General features: G+C 36.5%; 1 protein-coding gene across 1 annotated transcript in view; it reads right to left on the bottom strand.

Annotated features, from left to right (window-relative positions):
* LOC126458288 (ubiquitin carboxyl-terminal hydrolase 7) overlaps positions 1-14,385 on the bottom strand; it is a 216,205-nt gene that overhangs the window by 126,604 nt on the left and 75,216 nt on the right. Inside the window, exon 10 of the mRNA XM_050095228.1 lies at positions 1,206-1,398. Within this exon, the coding sequence (XP_049951185.1) occupies positions 1,206-1,398 (193 nt within the window). The remainder of the gene's footprint in view (positions 1-1,205; positions 1,399-14,385) is intronic.

Here is a 14,385-nt window from a genome sequence, read left to right as displayed (position 1 = left end):
CCTTCCCCAATTCAGACTACCAGTTTTCCATTCTTCTGTACTTTACCCCAACCCCAAGCTGGTAGAATTTATACAGGAATGTGGCCGAGTATGTCTTGATAAGAGTCAATATTTTGACAGGTGCACACCCTGTCATTTTCAAGGCACAAATGGCAGAAACCAGGAGAAAATCATTTATAAAGTTTGCAGTAATTGTAAAATATGCCAAAGATCCTAAAGTATTTCAATCTTAGTTCATTGTTAAAGAATGAGATATCTGTATGCTTTTCAGTAGAAGAATAATGCATTGCTACATGCTTACTGTACATACTGATGCTTGCATTGTGTTTGTTAGTTACCATTATCTTGTTGGGCATAATCAGGTCTGGGATTCCAATGCACATTTCCAAGGATGTGACTAATGATTTTTAAAATGATAATTCAAAATCAAATTATATCAACACACTAAAAAGATGTCCAAAGCCAATTTCTGACATACCACTAAATAATCTAGGCAAATATTTTCCTGATTTAATATCAAATTTAGTTCCAAATTACAGCTATTTTAAATGTCCATTTTTATCACCAGAAATAATGTTCTTGCCTTAGTATCACTATTATATTATTCCTGGAATTTTACAGTACTCTGATACATTTGGTTATACATCCAATTATTGTGACTTCAAACTTGCAGATTGAAGATTAGGATAAAAATAACAGAAAATTAGAACATTATCAACACTTTAAAAACAATTTACTATTATTAAAAATAAAAAAATACAGCACTTGACAAATATTTCAAGATCTGTACCATGTTGACAGTCAAGTCGTCTGGCCTCCTGCGGCCACAGCAGACCCTCACGCCTAATGCTGTCTGCCGGGCCTGGCGGTGAAACATCCGTCACTAAGTACGTGGCAGTCGATGTGTTAAGCAACAGCCAGACCTGTCATTTTTTAAACTACTCCCTAGTCACTGCCTTATATATCGCTTTGCATATAAATCTAAAAAAGCTTTCCAAATCTTGCAACCTGCTCAACCACAATTACAACATAGTTGTGATCAAAAGATTTTCATTCATTCATAGTGTACAAGACTGAAGACACAAAATACAATTTTTTTTTTCCAAATACTGCATATGATGTGTAAAATCCTATTGGCAAACTGTGGTTTCTACTTTTAGAACTACTGTGATTGCTACCCTCAAGTGAAATTAAAAAGCTAGTACCTGTCATTAAATTTAACTGAACAATCAGTTATGGGATCATACTGGAACCTCATAAGATGTAAATGCAGAACTGGAGGGAATGCTGAGAATATCACTCCTTTCTCAGCATCCTGTAAACCATGCTCACCAGCATCATACTTGTTGTCACCATCCAATACTTCTGTTGTTATGTAGTCACGAAATGATTCATCAACTGAAATATTGATACCAAAAACATTAAAATCTGCTAACACAGTACATTATATACTCAAAAATTACATTTCCTATTATCACAAAGGTTTTAAGACTTTGTTACGATCATCAGTAACACTTCCATTTTAACAAGTACTTTACTAAATATGTAGTGCAATTTGATAGATCTACTCACCAATTGGCAACAGAAGAACACACATATAAATGTGTTTATATTAACAAACTTCCAGAGTCAGTGGGTCCTCCTGCCAGCAGAAGGGCTGAAGAGGAAGGAAGAGGGGTGAGGTAAATTTTCGCTGACTATGGTTCTCGACAATCTTCCCCAACTTTAATCCTTGTCCTTCGCCTTTCTTCATTCTCTTTCAACCCTTCTGCCGGAGAAGGAGCCACTGGCTCTGAAAACTTGCAAACTTAAGTACCTTTATACGTGTACTCTTATGCCGCCATTTGGCGAGTAGATTTTTTAACTATCCAATTACATTATATTTTCAAAATTCAATGATTTCTGTTTAATTAACACACATTTCTTTCCAAACATCTTCCTATTAATATAGCAAAGGTATTTTAGAAAAGTTAAGCAAAAGTGATTAAAGCCAAGCATGGATATGCAGGCGTTTGATGTGTCACAGACATAAATAGCAGCAATGAGATTTAGTTAGGTTCCAAGCTGAGGGATGGCACATTAGGAAAAGTGTGATAGCTTGAAAGCTAGTTACACATCTGTGCTACATTTGTCTGTGTGCCACAAGTCAAATATCAATCACCTTCAGGTGTGGTCTTCATTTTCCTCTTTTCTGGTTATTTTCTTTACCTCAGAATTTGTTACTGTGAGTCTTAAATCGATTTATTATGGAAGATGAAAACTACCAACTTTTATTATCAGTTACTGTGCACTAAACACTTCTACAAATTAAGCTGTCAAGTAACTGACAGGAGCTTTACTACTATAGCTGCCCACTTTGTCTCGCGTCACAGAAAGTAACCCTATAACTGAAGTGAGTGTGTTTCAGCAACACACTTGATTAGTGGAAAAAATGACATTTTGTCTATGGAGTGCGTGATTGATTCTCTTGTAAAAAGTTTTTGTTTATTTATAGACACAATCACATGTTTATGACACAGTCATAACCAGTTTTGGCCATACAATGACCATCTTCAGATGCTAAAACAATACAAAAGAAAATTTATATTAAAACCTAAAAAATATATGCAATACATAACCACACTTATTAGTAATCTATAACTAACAAGGAGGTATTGAATAGAATTGGAGAGAAGAGAAATTTGTGGCACAACTTTACTAGAAGAAGGGATAGGTTGGTAGAGCATATTCTGAGGCATCAAGGGATCACCAATTTAGTATTGGAGGGCAGCGTGAAGGGTAAAAATCATAGAGGGAGACCAAGAGATGAATACACAAAACAGAATCAGAAGGATGTAGGTTGCAGTAGGTACTGGGAGATGAAGAAGCTTGCACAGGATAGAGTAGCATGGAGAGCTGCTTCAAACCAGTCTCTGGACTGAAGACCACAAAAACAAACTGAATTTATGCAAAATGCATATTGTTCATACCTAAAGGCGGCATACACTAAACACAGGTTAATGCGTTGTCAAACTAGCTAAAAAATATAAAACATCGGTCTTATATAGATATAAAAATTTGTTAGATTTTGTTCACCGTCTTTGCGCTAGATGCGTGCATCCTCTATAAGATAGTTATAATTTTTCAAAAGTCTAAAATATACAAATTTCTATTAATATTTAGGTCAAATGTACATAAAATTTAAGATTACAGAACAGATCGTTAAATCAGTAAAATAACATTTCGGAACAAGGAGAAAAGATTGCTATAGATGAAAATAATTGTAGCACTTGGAGGGTGTATTTCTGACGCCCGATGGTGCTGTATTTCTGGCTATTGCCTCTTTATGCCATTGTCCATTGGTACGACAGGGACGACACGGGCAATAGCCAGAAATACAGCACCATAAGGTGTCAGAAATAGACTCTACAAGTGCTACTACTATTTTCATCTATAGCAATGTTTTCTCCTTGTTCTGAAATGTTATTTTACTGAATTAACAATCTACTCTGTAATCTTAAATTTTAAATACATTTGACCTAAATATTAATAGTAAATTTGTATATTTTAGGCTTTTGAAAAATTATGACTATCTTATTGAGGACGCGCGCATCTAGCGCAAAGACGGTGAACAAAATCTAACAATATTTTATATCTATACAAGACCGGTGTTTTCTATTTATAGCTAGTTTGACAATGCATTAACCTGTGTTCAGTGTATGCCACTTTTAGATATGAACTATATGTACTTCGCATAAATTCAGTTTGATTACTAATAAGCTTGGGTAAATACAACACTTATTTTTTAGGTTTTAATATAAATTTTCTTTTGTATTGTTTTAGCATCTGAAGATGGTCACTGTATGGCCGAAACCGGTTATGACTGTTTCATAAACATGTGATTGTGTCTATAAATAAACAAAAAAATGTTTACACTTGATTAGTGATGTAAAATTCCTGGGCATTTTATAAGTTGGGGCAAATGCCCAGGATAAAAGTCTAGGAAAATGCCCAAAATTCATAAACGCCCTCACATTTATGCATTTTAATGATTCATTGATAAGGGGCACTTATAAAAAAAATTAAGCTGATATTTTGTACTGGAACAGGTGTTTTGCAAACACTGCTTCTTTACTGGTTGGGTAATCAAGCTGAAAAAGCTGCTTGAGAGTTAGAATTATTAGGAGAAATAAATTTGACTGTAAACATAACTTTTTACATCTTTACTGAGATCAGTTCTTGGGGTAGTACACAACAGAAAAATGGAACAAAATAGGAAATTACATTCTGTCTCAATTATTACACCTGCCAATCAAGCATTTTTTTCACTGAAAACATTTTAATATTTATGAATACATTGAAGCGAAACATGCCAGCTGTTAAACGTATTGAGTAATAATTTTGCTATCAATAATCATTCCTCAACAATATTCTGAGATTTGACATGATTATAAAGTGTGTTACATTACAAAGCAATAATTTAACTTTTTTTTTACTGGCTTATCACTACACACCTGTTTGGAACCCTCCCTTGGTACAGAAAGTTGGAATTATAGTAAAAAAAAAGTTTCCCTCTTCTTTCCTTTCATTCTTGGTAATAAAGCAATGAATGACCTATGTAGACTTAAGCGTAAAGATTTACTAGCTTTTAATATCTGGAGTTTTGTTTCATCCATTATTTTAAATGGTAATTATACATTCTAGCAGTAAAAACTTTAAAAGCACTATTTGGGCAAATGCCCATTTATAAATATCCCGCTCACTGGGTATTTTGTCAGGCCCACTCACTACACCTGATGCCATGTTAACAACAAATTTACACTTATCTTTCAGCAACACAAATTACAAAATAATTATCTACTTTGCCATACAAAAGCAACATAAATTTCAGCCTTTTATATGTCAGTTTCCTCAAAATTGAAGTTTTACGGTGCCCCCCTCCCCCCCCCCCCCCCCCCCCCCGCCCTTCCCCACCCAAACGCATTTAAGAGCAAGAGCTACATAGCATCCCTCTGTCTCATTGTGTCATCAGAAATATTATAATCACAATCTAGAAATTTACAATATGATGCCGTGACTAACTGTTGTCTTTGCAAAGACTGTATTCCATAATTATATTATAGTACATAGTTTTTATGATTATGGTAATCTTGCACTTTTTGTATATGAAGAATCCACTATTTAAAATATGGTAAGCCTATAGTGTCCCAACGTCGTTAATCACTAGTCACTTCAGAAAGTAGATTTCTCTCACAGTCTAAGTTGCAGTAAATACAAGCAGAACTATGGTGTGAGTATTTACTAATGCCCTAATCATGAGGATGTGAGCTCTGACCAAAAATACTGTAAAATTGTAGAACTTTATGGAATAATCCAACCACCACAGTTTCCACCCCCCCCCCCTTCTGGGAACAAACTGTTAATTCTGTAAGGTAGATAGTGTTGTATATTTTTATATGTATCGACACTGCTAAAATTACACATCCTGAATATAATTACTGGCCTGTAATTCTATCTCATAATTTTATATCAGATACATACTTTTCAACTGTCAAAATGTTACATTTTTTGGAGCGTCTAGAAACAAAGAATTTACATTTTGCTTTTTCAGGATAAAATGCAGCAATACAAGAGAAATTTGAATATAGCTTTTTGATGTATCTCCTAGAATAAAATAAGGATTGGGTCATTCCATGTCAAATCACGCAGGTCATGTCACCTGTCATCTCAGATTTTCATGAAACTTTCCACATTTGCTTGACCCTATAACATATGAACTTGGGCAAAATCTTTTTGCTCTCAGACTAAAACTTTTTTTTAATATCACATTTTAAATGTAGTGATATTCTGATAACTGGGCTCTGCAAGAATTTCAACACAAAATTGCACTTATCTACACAAATGCCCATAACTCAGGTGTTTATGAAGCTTCTGATTTGGAAATTTTCTTCACAAGTTAACAGAAGCACATACTTAACAGACATGTAATTAGTTAAGCAGTAAAGTTACAAAGAACAACAGAAAAAAATTTAATTTGTGTCACTTTCCAGTTTCTGGAAAAAGTATAGACATTACAAAATGCTTATACCACAGTTCTCCATCCAGGTGGGAACTTTTAATTGGTCTTAAATAATTCCCAAGACAGTACAGATTATAATAAAATAAAATTATTAATGGTTTTTCTATGAATGGACACACACATAAATATAAATTTTCACAAAACTTTTTCTACTTGTTACTTTTTGCACGGGAATAGTCAATGCAAAATTTCTCCATATACTTCATGTGGTTTTGTGGGCGAAAAAAATTGGAAATTTTTTACGAACATAAATGCTGCAGCAGGCAGAATCTTATTTTCAACACATCACTGTCATATTTCCCCAGATGTCACAGAAGGGATGTATCCTTATTGGGAAAAATGAATAACTATTCTTGACTTACGTGAATACAGAAAATCAACTTAAGCTGTTGTGGTCTAGACAGCTTATACAAGATTAATTTTTATCGGAAAGAAGCACCACCATGAATTTTTATAGGTATTGGATGTTCATTTATCATCTATCAAATAACTGTTCAGAAGATCATTCAAATCAGATTATGTAAACTGCCAACCTATAGTAAGGCTGCCTCATGAAAACACAGAGCCAAAAGTAATAAATTTAATCGAAACATTTTCATTACATGGGCTAACTTTACTTATGGTGTCAAATTAGCATCTATAAACAACCACTGTTCTAGCCACACTAATGTTAATTTAAAATGTACATGTTCAGCAGTGAGGATCCCTAAAACTATAAATGAAACTTCTTAAGAGCATCTTTGTTTTTAATCAACTGTGACAAATTATATACTGTTAACTTCATATCTTTTTCATTAAAGTAGTACATTCTGCCTAATGATGATGATTTAGGTACACCAATAGCATGTAAGATGTTTTCCAAAGGCACAAAACAAGAGTCTTCCTTCTCAGGTCAAATGGTGGACACTGCTGGTCCTGATGGGTGGAGGAGGAGACGCTGAACCACTTTTTCTCCATTACAGATATTTCTGACGAAGGCAAAGTACCACTTACAAAAGAATTTTGTAGAGGACGAGTGTGTATCCATTGTGAGGCATTTTCAATGAATGAAAAAATCTAGGAAGGCTTTCCAGAAGGAGTTACTCTCTTAATCTCTAAAGAATCACAAGAAAGTGGTTTGTAATGATGAAAATTCCTGGTACCAGGTATTGTGCAGATTGTCAAAAATCTCTTCTTGAGGTTCTTGTGGAGGAAATCTACATCTACTTTTCTAAACAGTGAAAAAAACATTTGTCAATGTTAGATTTGCAGAAATCATAAACAACAGATGTTATTTGTGCATCATCCACTAGTAAAAGACTAGCTCTTCTCAATAAACATTTTATACTTCCTCCTAAACTATCATACACAGATTTAGTGTGGCTAGTAAAAAAAATAGGAGTGTTCAGCATCAATACAAAAATATTTTGTGCTCACAAAATTTTAAAGCTTTTTCTATTTTGATATTCAGCAGCACATTTATCAGTGAAATAAAGCACTTTCTTCACTTGTGGGTAGTGTTCTGCCAGCCACTTAACCATTTCTTTCTGGACAGCATTTACAAACCCTTCATCATGTTCCATACCATCACTTACAAAGCAGTCGTTTGTTATCACACGGGATGGCTTGTCCAGCGGTAACTCAATTTCATTCTGAATTACAAAACTGTAGTTTTCAGCAAAGTCCACTAACAGAATTCCTTTTTCTGGTATTAGATTTTCTTTAAATTTTTTCAATGATTTTGACTCACACTTAGATATAAATGACTGTGATTTAAATGGCTGTAATTTTGTTACCAACAAGTCTACGTGTTCACCAACAGCTGCAGACTGCTTTACCAATTCTGCCCGATGATCTGTGTTCATCCACTGGCTGAACTCATGTTCCACATCCAAAAGCAGTTTTACGTTTTGGTGGACAAACACACACACACACACACACACACACACACACACACACACACACACACACACACACACACACACTGAATGGGTGCCAGAAGCACCAGCTAAAATACACCACTTCTGTCCTACTGAACAAAATTTAGAAAGACCAATGTTCATGTTTGGATTCGCCAATTTAAAACAAGAGTTCAGTTCTCTTAAGTTGCAGTAGAAGAAGAATGGGTAGCTTTGAGGGATGAAGTAGTGAAGGCAGCAGAGGATCAAGTAGGTAAAAAGACGAGGGCTAGTAGAAATCCTTGGGTAACAGAAGAAATATTGAATTTAATTGATGAAAGGAGAAAATATAAAAATGCAGTAAGTGAAACAGGCAAAAAGGAATACAAACGTCTCAAAAATGAGATCGACAGGAAGTGCAAAATGGCTAAGCGGGGATGGCTAGAGGACAAATGTAAGGATGTAGAGGCCTATCTCACTAGGGGTAAGATAGATACCGCCTACAGGAAAATTAAAGAAACCTTTGGAGATAAGAGAACGACTTGTATGAATATCAAGAGCTCAGATGGAAACCCAGTTCTAAGCAAAGAAGGGAAAGCAGAAAGATGGAAGGAGTATATAGAGGGTTTATACAAGGGCGATGTACTTGAGGACAATATTATGGAAATGGAAGAGGATGAAGATGAAGATGAAATGGGAGATACGATACTGCGTGAAGAGTTTGACAGAGCACTGAAAGACCTGAGTCGAAACAAGGCCCCCGGAGTAGACAATATTCCATTGAAACTACTGACGGCCGTGGGAGAGCCAGTCCTGACAAAACTCTACCATCTGGTGAGCAAGATGTATGAAACAGGCGAAATACCCTCAGACTTCAAGAAGAATATAATAATTCCAATCCCAAAGAAAGCAGGTGTTGACAGATGTGAAAATTACCGAACTATCAGCTTAATAAGTCACAGCTGCAAAATATTAACACGAATTCTTTACAGACGAATGGAAAAACTAGTAGCAGCCAACCTCGGGGAAGATCAGTTTGGATTCCGTAGAAACACTGGAACACGTGAGGCAATACTGACCTTACGACTTATCTTAGAAGAAAGATTAAGAAAAGGCAAACCAACGTTTCTAGCATTTGTAGACTTAGAGAAAGCTTTTGACAACGTTAACTGGAATACTCTCTTTCAAATTCTAAAGGTGGCAGGGGTAAAATACAGGGAGCGAAAGGCTATTTACAATTTGTACAGAAACCAGATAGCAGTTATAAGAGTCGAGGGACATGAAAGGGAAGCAGTGGTTGGGAAGGGAGTAAGACAGGGTTGTAGTCTCTCCCCGATGTTATTCAATCTGTATATTGAGCAAGCAGTAAAGGAAACAAAAGAAAAATTCGGAGTAGGTATTAAAATTCATGGAGAAGAAATAAAAACTTTGAGGTTCGCCGATGACATTGTAATTCTGTCAGAGACAACAAAGGACTTGGAAGAGCAGTTGAATGGAATGGACAGTGTCTTGAAAGGAGGATATAAGATGAACAACAAATGCAAAACGAGGATAATGGAATGTAGTCGAATTAAGTCGGGTGATGCTGAGGGAATTAGATTAGGAAATGAGACACTTAAAGTAGTAAAGGAGTTTTGCTATTTGGGGAGCAAAATAACTGATGATGGTCGAAGTAGAGAGGATATAAAATGTAGGCTGGCAATGGCAAGGAAAGCGTTTCTGAAGAAGAGAAATTTGTTAACATCCAGTATTGATTTAAGTGTCAGGAAGTCATTTCTGAAAGTATTCGTATGGAGTGTAGCCATGTATGGGAGTGAAACATGGACGATAAATAGTTTGGACAAGAAGAGAATAGAAGCTTTAGAAATGTGGTGCTACAGAAGAATGCAGAAGATTAGATGGGTAGATCACATAACTAGTGAGGAAGTATTGAATAGGATTGGGGAGAAGAGAAGTTTGTGGCACAACTTGACCAGAAGAAGGGATCGGTTGGTAGGACATGTTCTGAGGCATCAAGGGATCACCAATTTAGTATTGGAGGGCAGCGTGGAGGGTAAAAATCGTAGAGGGAGACCAAGAGATGAATACACTAAGCAGATTCAGAAGGATGTAGGTTGCAGTAGGTACTGGGAGATGAAGAAGCTTGCACAGGATAGAGTAGCATGGAGAGCTGCATCAAACCAGTCTCAGGACTGAAGACCACAACAACAACAACAAACAAGTTGCAAAGGATGAGTCTTTTTTGCATATTCACATTCTTCTGAATTCTAACTTTGTTTTTTGCTCCCGATATCGTTCGAGTACATTCATCATTTTGGTAGAAATCAGTGACAATCTTTACCAGTTCAGCAGGAATAACTTTCCATCTTTTTTGTCTAGGAATTGATAAAATATCATTTCTGTTTTCAGTTTCCTTGCTTGTCAAACCACACACTCACTAACATTAAATTCTGACATTTTGTTTTCTTTTGAAGAAGAGCGTGGAGCTTAATTTAAATTTGAATTTTTTCAGGTACCATTACACTAGCCACTTTTCCTATCAGTAATATCATGGCATCCAATTTCTTCAGCTTTCTTAACAATTTCATCATCAAATTTTTCTTCTCTACAGTCAGAATCTTCACCACTGCAACCTCATGCCCAACACACTATTCTTTCCAAAATGTGCTTCACTTTTTCTAGCTTATTTTTGCCATATGAAGCCTTGCTGTGATTTAAAATGGAGCGAAGTTTTAAGGGAGAGCAACCTAAATTGTGTAAAGTTTTACTTGCATCCTCAATACTTTGACTTTTTTGTACCGTGTCACGAAATGCCACCTCAGGTCATTTACATCACTTTCGTTTCTATCATGATGTTAGTTTTCTGTTCACGAATCTCACAACATTTTGTGCACAGTTTTTGGCTTGGTTTCACATAGGTTCTTTTACCACTTAATGTTTTACACAAAGACAAGCAAACTGACAAAGATTTTTTAAGTCTGTCTGCGTTTTTTGAAAGGATCACAAGTTCTTTGATGACTTTCAAAAACTGGTGAGTAATAGAATCTGTGATGTCCACATATAGTAGCACTTTCTTGATCTTGTGTAAAGCTTATATTGGATCGTAGCAATATCAAATCTCGTTTATCTTCACTCAGCTCTTCTTCTTTTTGTAGAATTTTTACTAACGCCTAGGTTGTCAAACTCCTGATGAACCATGGACCTTGCCTCAGCGATACAGATGGCCGTACCGTAGATACAACCGCAATGGAGGGGTATCTGTTGAGAGGTCAGACAAACATTTGATTCCTGAAGAGGGGCAGCAACCTTTTCAGTAGGTGCAGGCAACAATCTGAATGATTGACTGATCTGGCCTTGTAACATTAACCAAAATGGCCCTGCTGTGCTGGTACTGCAAACTGCTGAAAGCAAGGGGAAACTCCAGCCGTGATTTTTCCCTAGGGCATGCAGCTTTACTGTACGGTTAAATGATGATGGCGACCTCTTTGGTAAAATATTCCGGAGGTAAAAATAGTCCCCCATTCAGATCTTTGGGCGGGGACTACTCAGGATGTCGTTATCAGGAGAAACGAACGTGGAATGTCAGATTCCTTAATCAGTTACGTAGGTTAGAAAATTTAAAAAGGGAAATGGATAGATTAAAGTTAGATATAGTGGGATTTAGTGAAGTTCGGTTGCAGGAGGAACAACACATCTGGTCAGGTGAAAACAGGGCTATAAATACAACATCAAATAGAGGTAATGCAGGAGTAGGTTTAATAATGAATAAAAAAGTAGGAGCACAGGTAAGCTACTGCGAACAGCATAGTAAAAGCATTATTGTAGCCAAGATAGACACAAAGCCCAGACCTACCACAGCAGTAGTTTATACGCCTACTAGCTCCACAGATGACGACGAGATTGAAAAAATGTATGATGAAATAAAAGAAATTATTCAGACAGTGAAAGGAGACGAAAATTTAATAGTCATCAGGGATTAGATAGTATGAAAAGACAGAAAGGGAAAAGTAGAAGATGAATATGGAATGGGGGTAAGGAAAGAGAGAAGAAGCCGCCTGGTTGAATTATGCACAGAGCATAACTTAATCCTAGCTAACACATGGTTTAACATTCATGAAAGAAGGTTGTATACATGGAAGAGGCCTGGAGACACTGGAAGGTTTCAGACAGATTATATAATGGTAAGACAGAGATTTAAGAACCAGGTTTTAAATTGTAAAACATTTCCAGGGACAGATGTGGACTCCGACCACAATCTATTAATTATGAAGTGTAGTTAAAACTGAAGAAACTGCAAAAAGGTAGGAATTCAAGAAGATGGGACCTGGATAAACTGACAGAACCAGAGGTTGTTGAGAGTTTCAGGGAGAGCATTAGGGAACGATTGACAAGAATGGGGGAAAGAAATATAGTAGATGAAGAATGGGTAGCTTTGAGAGGTGAAATAGTGAAGGCAGCAGAGGATCAAGTACGTAAAAAGGCAAGGGCTAGTAGAAATCCTTGGGTAACTGAAGAAATATTGAATTTAACTAATGAAGAGAGAAAAAATAAAAACGCAGTAAATGAAGCAAGCAAGAAAGAATACAAACGTCTCAAAAATGAGATCACCACGAAGTGCAAAATGGCTAAGCATGGATGGCTAGAGGACAAATGCAAGGACGTAGAGGCATATATCACCAGGGGTAAGATAGATACCACCTACAGAAAAATTAAGAGAGACCTTTGGAGAAAAGAGAACCACTTGTATGAATATCAAGAGCTCAGACGGAAAACCAGTTCTAAGAAATGAAGGGAAAGCAGTAAGGTGGAAGGAGTATATAGAGAGTCTATACAAGGGCGACGTACTTGAGGGCAATATTACGGAAATGGAAGAGCATGCAGATGAAGATAAAATGGGAGATAAGATACTCCGTCAAGAGTTTGACAGACACTGAAAGATTTAAGTCAAAACAAGGCCCCAGGAGTAGACAACATTCCATTAGAACTGCTGATAGCCTTGGGACAGCCAGCCCTGACAAAATTCTACCATCTGGTGAGCAAGATGTATGAGACGGGCGAAATACCCTCAGACGTCAAGGAGAATATAATAATTCCAATCCCAAAGAAAGCAGGTGTTGACAGATGTGAAAATTACCGAACTATCAGCTTAATAAGTCACAGCTGCAAAATACTAACACGAATTCTTTACAGACGAATGGAAAAACTAGTAGAAGCCAACCTCGGGGAAGATCAGTTTGGATTCCGTAGAAACACTGGAACACGTGAGGCAATACTGACCTTACGACTTATCTTAGAAGAAAGATTAAGAAAAGGCAAACCTACGTTTCTAGCATTTGTAGACTTAGAGAAAGCTTTTGACAACGTTAACTGGAATACTCTCATTCAAATTCTGAAGGTGGCAGGGCTAAAATACAGAGAGCGTAAGGCTATTTACAATTTGTACAGAAACCAGATGGCAGTTGTAAGAGTCGAGCGGCACGAAAGGGAAACAGTGGTTGGGAAGGGAGTGAGACAAGGTTGTAGCCTCTCCCAGATGTTATTCAATCTCTACATTGAGCAAGCAGTAAAGGAATTAAAATCCATGGAGAAAAAATAAAAACTTCGAGGTTCGCCGACGACATTTTAATTCTGTCAGAGACAGCAAAGGACAAAGAAGAGCAGGTTGAACAGAATGGACAGTGTCTTGAAAGAAGGATATAAGATGAACATCAACAAAAGTAAAAGGAGAATAATGGAATGTAGTGTAACTAAATCAGGTGATGCTGAGGGAATCAGGTTAGGAAATGCGACACAAAGTAGTAGATGAGTTTTGCTATTTGGGGAGCAAAATAACTGATGATGGTCGAAGTAGAGAGGATATTAAATGTAGACTGGCAGTGGCATGGAAAGCGTTTCTGAAGAAAAGACATTTGTTAACATCGAGTATAGATTTAAGTGTCAGGAAGTCGTTTCTGAAAATATTTGTATGGAGTGTAGCTATGTACGGAAATGAAACATGGACAATAAATAGTTTGGACAAGAAGAGAATAGAAGCTTTTGAAATGTAGTGCTACAAAAGAATGCTGAAGATTATATGGGTAGATCACATAACTAATGAGGAGGTATTGAGTAGAATTGGGGAGAAGAGGAGTTTGTGGCACAACTTGACTGGAAGACAGGATCAGTTGGTAGGACATGTTCTGAGGCATGAAGGGATCACTAATTTAGTATTTGAGGGCAGCATGATGGGTAAAAATCGTAGAGGCATGTGACAAAGCAAGCTGGGATGACCTTAATTCCCCTCGTTTTGCCTCCTTAAATTCGTTTTTTCACTTTTAACAATATACCATTAAGAAACGTCACTATAACCTGCATTTTCACGAAAGAGATAGATTGGCCCTCAGTTTTAAAGAATATAACACCAGCTCTAATTTTCTGCCTAGTTTTATTTATGTAATTGATTTACTAATT

Source organism: Schistocerca serialis, chromosome 2 (genome assembly GCF_023864345.2).
Source record: "Schistocerca serialis cubense isolate TAMUIC-IGC-003099 chromosome 2, iqSchSeri2.2, whole genome shotgun sequence".
NCBI classification, from domain to species: Eukaryota; Metazoa; Arthropoda; class Insecta; order Orthoptera; family Acrididae; genus Schistocerca; species Schistocerca serialis.
This window is presented reverse-complemented; position numbering and strand designations above follow the sequence as displayed.